The following is a 17290-nucleotide window of genomic DNA, read 5'->3' on the forward strand; positions in this document are numbered from 1 at the left end:
CCTTCCTCCTTGTTCATTCACCTGCAGATTGGAAAGACATGGAAAGAGAAATAAGTTTGTGGGAAGATTAATAAGAATTACTTGAAAGTGAATACCACAGAATAGTTTTTCAGTGATGTGCAACTTACTAATATGACAACATTGAATATCTAATCAAAAAATGTTGCTTGATAGATGCAGCCTCAGCTACTTGTGCTTAGTTGCCCTGTTGTGTCTGACTGTCTGTGGCTCCTTTGACTGTAGTCCACCAGGCTCCTCTGTCCATGGAATTTTCCAGGCAAGTATATTGGAGTGGGTTGCCATTTTCCTATCCCAGGGGATCTTTCCCATCCAGGGATTGAACCCACGTGTCTTGTATATCCTGCATTGGCAGGAGGAGTCTTTACCACTAGTGCCGCCTGTAACTAACAAATCAGTTGTTTATATTAAACAATGTTTTTAATATAAATGTTTCTTCTCTAAAGATGTTTAAATATTTTTCTGTAATCTTTATTCACATTATTCATTCATTACATCATAAAACTTTTGAAATATATTTTAAAATATATTTGACAGTCTTTGAATTATTACTAATTCCAAATTAGTGGCATCAGTACATTTATTATGAAACATTGATTCCTCCTGGGAATGAGTGGAGTCCTACTCTACCTATTTATTTTCTTCTATCCCCAGACAGATTCCTATTAGTATCCTATGAAATCTGCTTAAGTAAATAAAAGAGTAAAGTATTCTAAAGAAACAGTGTATTTTCAAAATATATATGCTACTTGTTGTATTTTAATTTGGAAGGTATTGCTAATTCTTTTAATTTATTAATATGAAACTAGAACATAAACTCTTAAAAGTAATTTGGATTGAGGAAGGGTTCTAAAAACTCCATTAAATATAATTGAAATTTTGAAGAACATCTTTTAAACATAATAGCCTAGCTTTGACATGAATGGTTATCATAGCATTAAAGGAAGAACAGCTGTAGCCCTTTTACAGTTACGTGAATATCCAGGATGAGAGGTTAGATAACATCACCAACTCAATGGATGTGAAATTTGAGCAAACCCAGGAGGTCGTGGGGACAGAGGAGCCTGGCATGCTACAGTCCATGGCATCTCAAAGAATCAGACACAACTTAAGAAATGAACAACAACAAAATATCCAGATTTTGAGAACTTGTAAATAATGCTATTAGCAAACAAAACATTTTCGTAACAGGAGAAAAAAAAAAAAAAACAGGATAGGACAGCTCAGATTTTTGTTTATACTAAATCATGCCAAGACCTGATTGAACTAGTGTTTCTTGTCTGGGCTTCAGATATACTTGGATCTTTGACATACTTAATATAAAGGCCCTGTCTTTGATGTGCTTTTTTCCTCCTTTTTAAAGTTGTAGACATGGTCCCTTTCTAGGTGTGTATCACTGTATTTTGCTTGTGTAATAGTGAATTGTTTTGTGGCAAGAATATTGTCAACTTGGCAGCTGATGAAAGATGATGTATATGGTAACAAAAATAAACAAGTTCAGGGGTAGGGAATATAAACATAGTAAAATCTTGTGTTGAAATCAGAGCCTTCAGATTTAGCAAACATGTTAGAACAGGAGAAGTGAGTGTGTTGGAGTTCAGTTTAAACAAGATGTGAATAGTATAGCACATGGAAAATGAAGGCTTATTTTGAAGGCCCTAGATCCTCAAGTTGAGAAAGCTGCAAGCAAGGAGTATTGCTGAAAACAATCAGATACAAACAGTAGTTGGATACAAGGCAGCAGCTCATTGGCACATGCTCACTGCCACTTCCCCTCCTCCTCCTCCTCCATTTCTTCTAGTTGATGATTAACTTTTCTTTGGTTGCATTATTTTTGGTATACTGCAGTATACTGTGTCACAGACAAATTTAAAAGTGGAAAATAGGCTGTAGAAAATACAAGTCAAATTCTATACTTTTTAGTTCTCATTAAAAAAAAGGAAGTAGATTGGCAGTAAATCCAAGAGTATGGAGTTAAGAAAGAGAATATAGTATCTATTCAGGGCCCAGTGTATGTCAATGTACTAGCGCTTCATTGTGATACCCAGTGCTTCATGTGAGAGATGTGTATTTATTTAACTGGGATGAATAGTCTTTGTAGTATTCTAGGTTACAGCCTTTGGTTGGATTTTTATCAGTGTTCTTACCAGTGGGAATATTAGAATTAAAAAGAGTTTATTATCATTTCTACTTTTCTTAGCAATACTGTCGTGAAATCAGATGCTAATTTCTCAGAACTTTCGGGAATTGAAAGTGTCACTCTCCCCTTCCATCAGATATGAATAATACCATAAGGAAAACCATACCATTTGAGAGAAACAGCATTAACTCAACAACGTAGTGATCACTGATCAACAGGAAAACCCGTGATAAAAAGTATAAATGTGACATAACGTGGAGTAGGGGAGGGCACTGACTTGCTTTCCTTTGTTTGCAAACCTGTTCCTTGCTAAGTAGTTGTCAGTATACTGCACACACAGCTTTCTTTTGTTAGCTTTATTTCAAAAACCAGTGATAAGCCACTTTAGAAACAGTTTGATAGTAACTTGTAAAGCTAAACATATATTTACTGTTAAGTTCATTTCAGTCGCTCAGTCATGTCCGACTCTTTGCGACTCCATGAATCACAGCACGCCAGGCTTCCCTGTCCATCACCAACTCCCAGAGTTCACTCACTCACGTCCATTGAGTTGGTGATGCCATCCAGCCATCTCATCCTCTGTCATCCCCTTTTCCTCCTGCCTCCAATCCCTCCTAGCATCAGAGTCTTTTCCAATTAGTCAACTTTTCACATGAGGTGGCCAAGGATTGGAGTTTCAGCTTTAGCATTAGTCCTTCCAAAGAACACCCAGGACTGATCTCCTTCAGAATGGACTGGTTGGATCTCCTTGCAGTCCAAGGGACTCCCAAGAGTCTTCTCCAACACCACAGTCCAAAAGCATCAATTCTTCGATGCTCAGCTTTCTTCACAGTCCAACTCTCACATCCATACATGACTACTGGAAAAACCATAGCCTTGACTAGATGGACCTTTGTTGGCAAAGTAATGTCTCTGCTTTTGAATGTGCTATCTAGGTTGGTTGTAACTTTCCTTCCAAGGAGTAAGCGTCTTTTAATTTCATGGCTGCAGTCACCATCTGCAGTGATTTTGGAGCCCAGAAAAATAAAGTCTGACACTGTTTCCACTGTTTCCCCATCTATTTCCCATGAAGTGATGGGACCAGATGCCATGATCTTCGTTTTCTAAATGTTGAGCTTTAAGCCAACTTTTTCACTCTCCTCTTTCACTTTCATCAAGAGGCTTTTTATTTACTGTAAGGTCCACCAATTCCATTCCCATAGAGTTGAAACATTTATGGTGAAATCAAAACATAACATTCACACAAATAGATATCCACACAAATATTTGTAGGAATTGTATTGATAATTATCAAAAGATGGAAAAAATCCAGTTATCCTTCCATACATGAATGGCTTTTAAAAAAAACCCTCCGATATATCTGTGTAATGGAATACTACTCAGTGATTTAAAAGAACGTGTGAACTATTGATAGGCACAATAATTTAGGACATTTTCTTAAAAGGTTGCATACTGTAACCTGATTGAAAGTAGTCTCAGAAAGTAACATACTGACACCAAAAGCACAGGCAACAAAAGAGATAAATTGTATTTTATCAAATACGTAAGACTCTTGTGCATCAAAGGATACTATTGACAGAATGAGATGGCAACCCACTGAATGGTAGAAAGTATCTGCAAACTATATGTGCGTGTGTATGTGTGTATATATGTATGTGTGTATATATGTGTGTGTGTGTGTGTATATATATATATCTGATAAGCATAGCTAAAATATAAAGTACTCTTATACCTCAATAATAAAAAGACAAATAAAATGAGCAAAGGATTTGAATACATGGGTTTGGAAGATCCCCTGGAGAAGGGAATGGCTACCCACTCCAGTATTCTTACCTGGAGAATTCCATGAACAGAGGAGCCTGGCGGGCTACAATCCATGGGGTTGCAAAGAGTTGGACACAACTGAACGACCAACACTTTCACTTTTTTCAGTTCTCCAAATAAGATGCACAAATGGCCAGTAAACACATGAAAAGATACTCAGCATCATTAGAATCAAGAAAATGCAAATTAAAATCAAAAGGAGATACTGCATTATGCCTATTGAAATGGCTGTTATCAGAAAAGCAGAGATTAGTGCTGGTGAGAATATGGAGAAGTTGGAAGCCTGGTGCAGTGCTGGTGGGGATGTGAAGTGGTGTAGGTGCTGTGGAAGATGGTATGGTAGTTCCTCAAAAAATAAAACATACTTACCATAAGATCCATCAGTTCCACTTACAGATATATACCTCAAAGAACTGAAAGCGGAGACATAGATAGATATATGTATATTCATAGCAGCATGGTTCACAAGCGTCAAAGAATGGATGGATGAACAGAAGGTGTATGTACATACAATAGAATATTATTCAGCCTTAAAAAGGGAGGAAATGCTGATATTTGCTACAACATGGATGAAACTTGGAGACATTATGCTAAATGAAATAAGCCAGTCACAAAAGGACAAATATGTGATTTCAAATATTACATGAGCTGCTTAGAGCAGTTAAATTCATAGAAACAGAGAAAAGAATGGTGGTTGCCAGGGGCTTAGGGTTGAAGGGAATTGGAAGTTAGTGTTTAATGGATACAGAGTTTTAGATGCGGAAGATGGAACAAGTGCTGGAGGTGAGATGGTCAGAGCTGTACAACAACGTGAAGGTGCTTAATGCCACCGAACCGTACACTTCAGAATGGTTAGAAGGGTAACTTTTATGTATATTTTACCACAGTTTTTTAAATTTTGGAGGAGAGAAAGGTTACATGTTATTCCATCTGTATGATCTTTTAGAAAAACGAAGCCATCGTGACAAGTCACTAGTTGCCAGGAATCAGGAATGACTAAGGGAGGTCACGGGAGGGAAGGTTTTTGGTTCTGTGTGTAGTATTGTGATGGTGGCTGCTCAGATGTTTGCATGAGTTAAAATTGATAGAACTGTACACCCTGAAAAGGTCGATTTTACTGCCTTTCAATTAAATATAATTATCAGTATATATAAGCCTCAGGGTGGGAGGGGGGGTGTCCCTCAGTACCAACAGTGGGAATGGATTTTATTTTGTTTCAAGGAAGCACGAAGAGATAAAGTATGCCTTGTCATTTTTTTACCATTGTAAAGGACTAGTTTTATAATTTAAAATGCTAAGTAAAGCTAGTGTTCTTTTTTGTAATTAACAGGTGATAACATGTATATAATATTTGAAAGATACCAAATAGCATAAACGAGAGGACAACATTTTAAAATTGCGATTGGTAACGTTTTAGTGCTGTTCATTATTGCGCTTTCTCTATGCGTGTATTTTGTGTGTATGTGTCTGTAGCAGAGCAGAAACCTTATTCGTGTCATCAGGGCTCCAGGAAAAGGGAGGAGACTTGCAAGGCGCTACGTGTTTATTTCCTGTTTATGTAATTACTGTTATCCTATATACTGAATTTTCTCTTTTCCTTAAATAGTGTATCTTGAATATTTTCTGAAATTATTACAATTCTTGCAAAGCATTATTTTCACAGTAGTATCTTGTGGATATCTCATAATTTGTTCAACCTCACTCCTTCTTTTGGGCCGTTGAGGTTTTTTCCAGCATCACTTGTTTGTTTATTTGGGTGTGCTGGGTCTTACTAATATTATATTTGCCACGCACAGCATCTTCACTGTGGCATACGGACTCTCTTGTTGCAGCCAGTCGGCTTCTCTCCAGTTGTGGCGTGGGCTCAGCAGTTGCGGCGCCTGGGCCTAGTTGCCCCACAGCGGGTGGGATCTTAGTTCTCTGACCAGGGATCTAACCCATGTCCCCTTCATTGGAAGGTAGATTCTTAACCACTGGTCACCGTAAGTGACCTCAGTCCATTCAGTTCAGTTCAGTAGCTCAGTCGTGTCCGACTCTTTGCCACCCCATGAATCGCAGCACGCCAGGCCTCCCTGTCCATCACCAACTCCCGGAGTTCACCCAGACTCATGTCCATCGAGTCAGTGATGCCATCCAGCCATCTCATGCTCTGTCGTCCCCTTCTACCTAGGTGTCACTTATTATTATAACCGTCACCCCTATGAACATATATTCACGTTTCTCGTGGGCACAGAATACGTCTGTGTGTAAATGTACAGACCTATTGAAAAGTTTGAATTTAGTGAAGTGCAAACATGAAATAGGCTTCCCCACTCCCTGACTCCAAGCATGCCACGCACAGTTTCGCTTCTGTCTTATGCACAGGCATGTGAGGTGAGTGACAGGCATAATTCTAGTGATCTAATTCAGAAATTAAAAGTGCAGTGAGATCCATTTCAAAACTCTGATCTCATATCCAAAGATTTTCCTTGTTCAAGTTGGAACCAGGCTTTTATGGCTCATGATCTGAAGCGGGGAGGGCTTATTAAAATTTCATTCACACCTTCTTCCGCTCTAGACTGTAGAGTGTGGCAGTGACTTAATTCAGCTGTAAATGCCTCGCTCCACTATGGGTTCCAGGCATAACTCCTCTGGGGTAAAGGCTTAACAAAGGGAGTAGAAGCAACTGCCCTGTCTTACCTGCTTGTGTTTGTGGCTCCACTTTGGTTGTCACTACTCCTCTGACCAGGGGACTTCCCTGGTGGCTCAGAGGTTAAAGCATCTGCCTGGAATGCAGGGGACCTGGGTTCGATCCCTGGGTCGGGAAGATCCCCTGGAGAAGGAAATGGCAACCCACTCCAGTACTCTTGCCTGGAGAATCCCATGGAGGGAGGAGCCTGGTAGGCTACAGTCCATGGGGTCACAAAGAGTCGGACACGACTGAGCGACTTCACTTCACTCCTCTGACCAGCTCTTACTGATTTGATGTCCTTCAAGCATGTATTTGTTCAGCCACTAGTACCCTCTTCTGGCAGTGCCCCTAGTCTACACAGGAGCTTCTTGGAGCCTTGCCTTTTGGCCTGCTTCTACTTTGCATGATTGTTGATTATGGTGAGAATATTATGACCTTAATTGTTGGTATCTTTCTTTAGAATATAGAGTGTGGGTGCAAGCGTGTGTGCTAAGTCATGTTTGACTCTTGGTGACCCCATAGACTGTAGCCCACCAGGCTCCTCCGTCCATGGGATTTTCCAGGCAATAATACTGGAGTGTGTTGCCATCCCCTCCTCCAGGAGATCTTCATGACCGAGGGATCAAACTTGCGTCTCTTATGTCTTCTGCATTGGCAGCTGGGTTCTTTACCACTAGTGCCACCTGGGAAGGCCAAGAATATAGGGCATTAAATGCCTTTTTTGCTTTCAGATGTAGACTCTGGTCATCAGTCCTGAACAAACTTCAGAAAGGCGGCATGCAATATCTTGTTTCAAGTGTGTGTGTAAAATTTGCAGCAGTTGTCAGAACAGTTGCTGAGCATTTTTCCTACTTTTATTTTAAATGGCAATTCAATTCTTAGCTTGAAAAAAACATTTTTTTGCCTCATCTGCATAAGTAGATGCATTGTAGGATACATTAAAAGTCTATCAGCACTCAACAAAGCTTTCTGTTAAACACACAAAACAAAAATCATTTCTGTTGTAGTGAAGATGATTGGTTTCTTTTAGCGACTACTTTCCCAGGCATCCTTTGGTCTGTCTTCCTCACCGGGGGTCTGCAAACTGTGGCCTGTGGGACCCTCCCAGCTCCCCAGCTGTTTCTGTAAGTTAAACTTCCTTGGAGCACAGCTGTGGTCATCGTTCATGTATTCTCTAGGATGACTTTTGCACCACAACAGCAGAATTGAGTATTTGTGACAGCCCATTTGGCCTGCAAAGCCCCAAATATTTTCTCTCTGACCAGTTATAGAGAAAAGTTTGCCAGCTCCTGTTATACACCCTTCCTCTAAAATTCTTTCTAAAACATAGCTCAGAAATACCAGTTGTTTACTTATAAACATTAAATAACTTCTCATGGTTGGCAGAATAGAGTCTAAAATCTTTAGGGCTTCCCAGGTGGTGCTAGTGGTAAAGACCCCACCTGCCAATGCAGGAGGCATAAGAGATGCAGGTTCGATCCCTGGGTCTGGAGGAGGTAGGGCAAGGCAACCCACTCCAGTATTCTTGCCCGGAGAATCCCATGGACGGAGGAGCCTGGTGGGCTGCAGTCCATGGGGTCGCAGAGTCAGACACAAGTGAGGCAACTTAGGACGCACGCATTCTAAAATCTTGAGCTATAGATTCCAATCTTCTTACAGTGTAGTCTCAAATCACTATGCCAAGTTCAAATTCAGGATTTCCTGTTATTTTCAGTGATGTAACTTGATGCCTGACGTTGCAAATGGGCTGAGTTTGGCTCCCAGACTTGTTTTGTTTTACTGATTCAGCATTTAAAAACTGGATAATATCACCCAGAAATCCAGATTCCTTGTTACTCTTGATGAGTCAAGAGTTCTGATAAACTGGCCCCAGAGACCTCAGTGTAACATTCTGTTAGCACTGGGTGGCCACTGCCTCCTCCCTGTGGGGCAGTGCTGTTCACCTCTGCACAGGCTGTGTCCTGCAGGTCATATCTGCACATGCACTCAAACCCAGTCTGCTTCAGTGGTGCATGTTACCAGCTCTGGCCACTGGAGTCATTTGAGTTTGCAGCCAGCCCTGAGCAGTGAGCCGCCTCCTGGTCACCTGAACCACCTGTTCTTACAGTAACGTGTGCTCCTCCCTCTGCCTAGATCCTCTTTGTCTTCAGAATTCTTCATCCTTTAAGCCTCCATCTGAATGTCACCTTTGTGAGGCCTTGCCTGTCACAGTCACTTCTCCTTCTCCCCTTGTGGCACTTTGTTCATTTAGTTTGAGTGGCACCTGTCATGTTGGATTCTAGTGACTACATGGGAAGCTCCTTGATGGTAAGATTTGTGTCTTGCTCATCTTCGCATTCCTAGCCCCAGTCAGTGCTCAACAAAGAGTGAAGGCCAAGTGAATGTTGCTAGATTGTGTGCTGTGAACAGTTAAAAGCTGGGAATGTAGAAAAGGATTCATTGGGCAGAAAGAAAAATTTGCATTTTTCCCACTTAAATACATATTCTTTTCCTTTCAATATTTCACCTAGTTTCCTCTTTTTCTTTCCTTAGTTTATAACAAGTCATTTGTGTTTTCCAGAGAACTGATACTTCAGTTTTCATAAGGATTACCATCACTTTCTAGCTGTGCTCAGGGTCACAAGCTAGTAAGCGGTGGAAGTGGGTTTCAGAGTTACATTTCTCTGCCTTTAGAGCTCATGCACATAGCTGCTGGACCACTCTTTATCATCTGGGTGCTTTTGAATAAGTTACAAAGTTTTCTAAGTCTCAGTTTCTAATTGTAAAAGGAAAATGATAATGGGACCCATATTTAGGATATTTGGGAGAAATAAGTGAGAATGTGTAAGTGCTTAGAATAGAGTTGGCTTAGAGTAAGCACCCAATAAATAGAGCTGCTCTATTTCTACTACTTCTATTATCACCCCTACCACTACCGCTGCTGCTATCACTTTCCTTGATGTTGTGTAGGAAATACACAGACTGTCTTCCTTTTCTTGGTTTAAACCTTCAGGAGTCAAGGGAATTAGGAGTGTTGGCCCACTTGCAAAACCACTGCCAGGCTACCCTGTGTATGAACTTAGATCATTGCACTTGGAAGAGATTTTGAAGGTCAGATGTTCTAACAAGTGCTTATTCAAAGCAGCAGTTCTCTCTGCAGTTTCCAGTTAGAGATGATTAGTCATCTAGAAGCTGTTGGAACATTTACAGTGACAGAAGCGGGCCACTCTAGGAGGAACACAGGAATGTTTAAAAATTGTGCGCACATACTTTGATTTTCTTTTTTTGGTCCGTCCCCTGTAAAATGTAGACAATTAAGTTGAATCCTTTTTCCATACTCTTGTCCTTAGTCTTTCAAAGTATTTGAGCTGACTTCCACCATTGGTGGTTCTCCAGGTGTGGCCCAAGGATTCTTTTTAACTGAGACCCTTTCCTCAGGAGCTTTTCTCCTCTCCTCCTCTTTCTCTTAATCAAAGAATCTTTGAAGACCCTAAAAACATGAGCTAAAATTTTTGTGTGCCTGAGTACCTTATTCTGGAGCAAGATTTGATAACCGAAAAAAGTTTTAAGAATCACAGCCTCAGACAGTCTCATGACTACAGTTTGTCCTGCATGTATTTGTATCTCAAAGGGACAAAAAGTGGTTAAGAATCACAGTTTTTTAGTTCTCCCATAATGGTAGAAAGTGCTTGAAAGCAAAAGTTACGAATTGCATGGAAAGAGGAAAATCTGAGAGTCAAAGAGATACAGTTTACCTGTATCCACTGAGCCACCACGCTGACATCTTTGGAAAGTTGTCTGTCTAGTGTGCTTAGAAGATAAGTGCATGCTCAGTTCTGTCCAGCTCTTTGCGTCCTCATGGACTGTGTAGCCTGCCAGACTCCTCTGTCTATGGTGTTCTCCAGGCAAGAATACTGGAGTGGGTTGCCATTTTCTCCTCCAGGAGATCTTCCCGACCCAGGGATAGAACCTTCGTCTCCTGCATTGTAGGCAGATTCTTTACTCAGTGAACCACTTAGAAAGCCTTTAGTGTGCTTAGTGAGGTATTTCTGATATAATAAGGACAAAAGCAAAAGGTAGGATTCAGTCAATCAGTCTTTTCTTAAAAACATTAATGGAGGCTTCCCTGATAGCTCACTGGTAAAGAATCCACCTACCAGTGTAGGAGACCCAGGTTCAGGTCCTGATCCGGGAAGATCTCACATGCCATGTAGCAGCTAAGCCCATGTGCTACAACTATTGAGTCTGTGCTCTGGAGCCTGGGAGCTGCAACTACTGAGCCCATGTGCCACGACTACTGAAGCCTACACACCCTAGAGCGTGTGTTCTGTAACAAGAGAAGTCAGTGCAATGAGAAGCCTGGCACCCCACTCCAATATTCTTGCCTGGAAAATCCCATGGACAGAGGAGCCTGGTAGGCTACAGTCCATGGGGTCACTAAGAGCTGAGCGACTTCACTTTGACTTTTCACTTTCATGCATTGGAGAAGGAAATGGCAGCCCACTCCAGTGTTCTTGCCTGGAGAGCCTGGGGGATGGGGGAGCCTGGTAGGGTGCCATCTATGGGGTTGCACAGGACAGGGCAGGGGAGCCTGGTGGTCTGCCGTCTATGGGGTCGCACAGTGTCCGACATGACTGAAGCAACTTAGCAGCAGCAGCAGCATGCTCATAAAACATACAACTTTTTCATAATTTTATACAATATCTAAAATAAAAAGTGAGCTGTGTGACTGAATTTATTTTAAGATTTAGTAGAGGACATAGTACTAACTATGAAAGACAAAGGGCAAGAATACACAGAAGAGCTGTACAGAAAAGATCTTCACGACCAAGATAATCATGATGGTGTGATCACTCACCTAGAGCCAGACATCCTGGAATGTGAAGTCAAGTGAACCTTAGAAAGCATCACTACGGACAAAGCTAGTGGAGGTGATGGAATTCCAGTTGAGCTATTTCAAATCCTGAAAGATGATGCTGTGAAAGTGCTGTACTCAGTATGCCAGCAAATTTGAAAAACTCAGCAGTGGCCACAGGACTGGAAAAGGTCAGTTTTCATTCCAATCCCAAAGAAAGACAATGCCAAAGAATGCTCAAACTACCCCACAATTGCACTCATCTCACAGAAGGCAATGGCACCCCACTCCAGTACTCTTACCTGGAAAATCCCATGGACGGAGGAGTCTGGTAGGCTGCAGTCCATGGGGTCGCTAAAAGTCGGACACGACTGAGTGACTTCACTTTCACTTTTCACTTTCATGCATTGGAGAAGGAAATGGCAACCCACTCCAGTGTTCTTGCCTGGTGGGCTGCCATCTATGGGGTCCCACAGAGTCGGACACTACTGAAGCGACTTAGCAGCAGCACATGCTAGTAAAGTCATGCTCAAAATTCTCCAACCCAGGCTTCAGCAATACGTGAACCGTGAATTTCTAGATGTTCAAGCTGGTTTTAGAAAAGGCAGAGGAACCAGAGAGCAAATTGCCAACATCCGCTGGATCATCGAAAAAGGAAGAGAGTTCCAGAAAAACATCTACTTCTGCTTTATTGACTACGCCAAAGCCTTTGACTGTGTGGATCACAATAAACTGTGGAAAATTCTGAAAGAGATGGGAATACCAGACCACCTGACCTGCCTCTTGAGAAACCTGTATGCAGTTCAGGAAGCAACAGTTAGAACTGGACATGGAACAACAGACTGGTTCCAAATAGGAAAAGGAGTCCGTCAAGGCTGTATATTGTCACCCTGCTTATTTAACTTCTATGCAGAGTACATCATGAGAAACGCTGGGCTGGATGAAGCACAAGCTGGAATCAAGATTGCTGGGAGAAATATCAATAACCTCAGATATGCAGATGACACCACCCTTCTGGCAGAAAGTGAAGAGGAACTAAAAAACCTCTTGATAAAAGTGAAAGAAGAGAGTGAAAAAGTTGGCTTAAAGCTCAACATTCAGAAAACGAAGATCATGGCATCTGATCCCATCACTTCATGGGAAATAGATGGGGAAACAGTGTCAGACTTTATTTTTTTGGGCTCCAAAATCACTACAGATGGTGACTGCAGCCATGAAATTAAAAGACGCTTACTCCTTGGAAGGAAAGTTACAACCAACCTAGATAGCACATTCAAAAGCAGAGACATTACTTTGCCAACAAAGGTCCATCTAGTCAAGGGTATGGTTTTTCCAGTAGTCATGTATGGATGTGAGAGTTGGACTATGAAGAAAGCTGAGGACCGAAGAATTGATGCTTTTGAACTGTGGTGTTGGAGAAGAGTCTTGGGAGTCCCTTGGACTGTAAGGAGATCCAGCCAGTCCATTCTAAAGGAGATCAGTTCTGGGTATTCTTTGGAAGGACTGATGCTAAAGCTGAAACTCCAATACTTTGGCCACCTCATGTGAAGAGTTGACTCGTTGGAAAAGACTCTGATGCTGGGAGGGATTGGGGGCAGGAGGAGAAGGGGACGACAGAGGATGAGATGGCTGGATGGCATCACTGACTCGATGGACTTGAGTCTCAGTGAACTCTGGGAGTTGGTGATGGACAGGGAGGCCTGGTGTGCTGTGATTCATGGGGTCGCAAAGAGTCGGACACGACTGAGTGACTGAACTGAACTGATAGTACTAATGATTAGAGGTGCTAAAATTTGGACAAACGTGCAAGCTGTATTTTAAAACAGTTTATGTATTTTAAGAGTTTATGAAATCATTGAGGGCATCTGTTTTGCATTTCTGGAGCCTATGTTGTTAGTTTACAGTAGGAATGGCAGTATAGGTCTGCAGGAAGAATAGTCACAAACATCTGAGGGTAGTATGCAATGTCCAGCAGTCTAGCTTGTAACTGTTAAGGAAGGTATATTGGGCCTCTTGCTTTTTCTTGTATCTATTACTTTCCCAAATTTAAGGTAGGTATAGGTCTTTGTGGGCTTCCCTGGTGGCTCAGTGGTAAAGAATCCGCCTGCCTAGCAGAAGATGCGAGTTGATCCCTGAGTCAGGAAGATCCCTGGGAGAAGGAAATGGCAACCCACTCCAGTATTCTTGCCTGGGAAATGCAATGGACAGAGGAGCCTTGCGGGCTACAGTCAATGGGAAACGACTTAGTGGCTAAAGAACAATAGATCTTTACAAAGGCTAAAGGAACTCCCCGGAGCAGTGTTGGTTACTTTAGTTGCTAATAGAAAGAAGGGCCTTTTGAGGTAAAGTGGAGAATTAAGAGAGGAATGAAAAGATACATGTTGATACTCTATATGTTTTGTTTTCTCTTTTCTGCCATAGCAAATGTAAGGTACCCTGTCTGTCAGTGAACTACTTACTTTGATGGAATTTAATGTCTGTAAGGTCTATGGATTTAATAAGGCTAACTAAGCATTGCTTTTTTTCCCCCTCTCAAAACTCCCACTTATGGATTGGCATAAAATGAAAATTCCTCCAATAATGTCCAGACCTTCTCATTTAGGGTTTGATACTGTATCATGCCCAAGTGCGTGTTGAATAAATATTGTCTGATGATGATGAGAACAATTTTCTTTTCAGGAGGAATTCGTCATATGCTTATGTACCACATTTCTCACAGTGATCTCAAGAGTCATTGGGAGATAGAATTCTTGTTTGATCTTGAATTCTTACTGTGTAATTTTTACCAATTACGCTATTACAAGTTTTATATGAATTTTAAAAACTGGATTCATTTGACAAAAGTGCAAAATCCTTTAAACATAGGACTGTAACAGAATTGATTTTTAGTGGCATATTTAAGAGAATAACATGCATTGAATTTTGAATGAGAAACTCAAGGACTTTCCAAAGATGCATGCTGGGTTAGGTGTTTTATGAATAGGGCTCATTCACTATATAGGACTTACTGTAGCTTTTGCGAAGTAGGAAGATAATTGTTATTACAGTTAAAGAGTGTTAGTATAGCATCTTGGAAATGTCTCTGTGTGAGATATATATTATCTGAATGTGTAGTCAAGGAATTTCATTTTGGACTTTTGAAAGCATTAACTTCTAAATATTTTAAGTTTCTTTTAAAAAATAAACTAAAAAAAATAATCAACAGCTTTAAGAAAAAAATATCACTGATTCCTGGGGTGGAATATTCTACCCTACAATATGCTTTGGGGAAATTTGGAATTCAAGGAACCACAAGTGGGAACCACTTCAAAATACTTTGCTGTAATATGCTCTAAAAGGTAATTGAGTCTTGACATGTAGAGACATATAAATGTAGCATTCTAAAAAAAGAGCTATGGAAGTTTTTTCTTTCACAATAGAGTCCCTTAGTAGATAATTTGCACTAGTTGAGTATTTGAAAAAACTGTCTGGAATAACTACTGATACAGTTACCAAAAATTGTACTGTTGTCTTACTTTTACATCATTAATGTTATGTGTCCTTTTCTTTCAGCTGGATATGCCAAGTGACCAGATAGCTGCCAATCTACAAGCCGTTATCAATGAAGTTTGTAGGCAAAGACCACTGAATTTGGGTAAGTGGTTCACTGGGGTTAGACTTCCCTATAATCCTGTGATGCTTTAAAAATGTAAAATATTAAGAAAACAGTCCAGTTAGTATGCAACTACAGTTGCATACTATTTCCAGGGGTTAAAGCAATACAATTGAATTCACCAAAGTATTCCTGATCCTTTTTAATAAGTTGTAGTTGTCTAGAGAGGAAACCTCTTTAACACTAATAAGGAATACACTGTGAAGCCTTTGTAAATTCCCACATTATTTCTGTCATTAAATGTAATCAAATTTGAAAGAAAACTGTAACAGATTGCCTTAAACTTAAAATAGTGTTTAAGCAGAAACTAAAATCATTTGTGAGATAGATCATATTTTGAAGCCAGACCATTCACTTTGTCACTGGTACTAGCAGTTGGCTTTCTTTATCTTATTTATTTTGGAAGAGAGACAAAGTTTTAGTCATGTTAGAAGAATCACATTTTATAAACGGGGTGATTCATGGAGAACAGTGAAACTTGATGTAGCAGCTGTGTCATAAGCTCAAAACATGTATAGTTCCCGCTGTATCACTTGCCATTCACAAAAACATGTTCAAGAGTCCATTTCCCTCAACTGATTCAGTACTTACAGGCTTCCCATTATAGGAATCTGTCACATTTTGTTTTATAAACCAAATGTATAATTAAAACACAATCTTAAGCTATATTTAACCATATTTGGGAGTTAAACCCACTGGTGAATAAATACCTCATATGTTAATTCTGTTCTCCTAAGTATGACCATAGTACTTAGTCATTGTATGTAGATTATATATATATAATTGTATATATAGATTCTTCTATGTCTTGGAGAACTTTTATTTCAGTTTAAAACCTCTGAGCCTATAGCAGGATTAGAATGATGAGTGTGTGTGTGTGTGTGTGTGTGTGTGAGTCGCTCAGTTGTGTCTGACTCTTTGCGATCCCATGGCCTGAAGCCCACCAGGCTCCTCTGTCCATGGGGTTCTCCAGGCAAGAATACTGGAGTGGGTTGCCATTCTCTTCTCCAGGGAATCTTCCCAACCCAGGGATGGAACCGGGTCTCCTGCATTGCAGGCAGATTCTTGACCACTCAGCCACCAGGGAAGCCCTAGAATGATGAATAATAAATCTTTAAAAGCAATGTAGTTATTTTCTCTTTGCCATTTTAAATGAGGTCTCTTTATGAAAGTTTTTTTAATTTTTAGGGAATTTTACTAAAAAATGCTTGGTAATACAAAGGTAGCATATGTGCTGACTGTTTTAAATAAATATTTAGAATCTTGCCAACTAAGGTAAATATCACCACCTGCTCCCTTTACTGTTGTCTTTGCAATAAAATGAATTGTAGGTGATCACCTTCTAGAAGAGAGAAATGAATTATTAGTGAATATGTATGATTTCATTGATAAATCTCTAATAAACTCTGGTACAACTAGTTTGCCTTCTTCTCTAGAAATGAAACAATCTTCCCTTTGTTATCATTTAAAATAATAGTTCAGTAATATCAGTACTTTTCAAGTGCAAATATAACACGAATCCGATAAAGGTTCTTGTTGTGTGTTTGTATTTGCTCATTAGGTATTTGGAATAAAATGAGAACTGCTTCTCGTCTCTCTTTACAGGCCCTTTTGTGGTACGTGCTTTCCTTCGAAGTTCAACAAGTGAAGGTTTGTTACTAAAGATCGAGCCGTTGTTGCCTAAAGAAGGAGAAACCAAAGAAAGTGACAAAAAAGCTGTGTAAACGTGTTGTATTGTGAAACTATTCTCACTGGATCAAGAAGCAACAGTGAAAATTATAAAACTGTCTGTTTTCTAAGTTTGGTGTCTTATTATTGATCATCATACGTGAAAGTAAATTTTAACCCTGGAAAATCTTAGAACACTGTCAAAAATAAGAAAATAAAATTTGCTATGTGTCTGAAACTACCTTTTAGATCCTGTTATATTTTCTTCCTAAGAATTCAGATTCTGCATGCTGGTAATTATAATAGCAATTTCTAGCTTAATAACTGTCCCTCAAGAGCTGTACCATCTGAGAGAAAAGTAAGGTCCTCAATTCCCACAAGACAGAAAATGGAAGAATTGTGGGCTCTATCACAAATATGACTCTTCTGAAGAAAAATTTTGGACAGTCTTCGTTCTGAAAACTCCTAATGTCTTTTGTGATA

At 40.1% G+C, this 17290-nt stretch overlaps 1 protein-coding gene across 1 annotated transcript in view; it reads left to right on the top strand.

The window, feature by feature from the left end:
- MRPL1 (mitochondrial ribosomal protein L1) overlaps positions 1–17048 on the top strand; it is a 70811-nt gene extending 53763 nt beyond the window's left edge. The window contains exons 8-9 of the mRNA XM_005890199.3: positions 15040–15121; positions 16745–17048. Coding sequence (XP_005890261.1) covers positions 15040–15121; positions 16745–16863 — 201 coding nt within the window. The 3' untranslated portion in view covers positions 16864–17048. The remainder of the gene's footprint in view (positions 1–15039; positions 15122–16744) is intronic.
- Positions 17049–17290: the final 242 nt, after the last annotated feature.

This window comes from Bos mutus, chromosome 6 (assembly GCF_027580195.1).
Source record: "Bos mutus isolate GX-2022 chromosome 6, NWIPB_WYAK_1.1, whole genome shotgun sequence".
NCBI classification, from domain to species: domain Eukaryota; kingdom Metazoa; phylum Chordata; class Mammalia; order Artiodactyla; family Bovidae; genus Bos; species Bos mutus.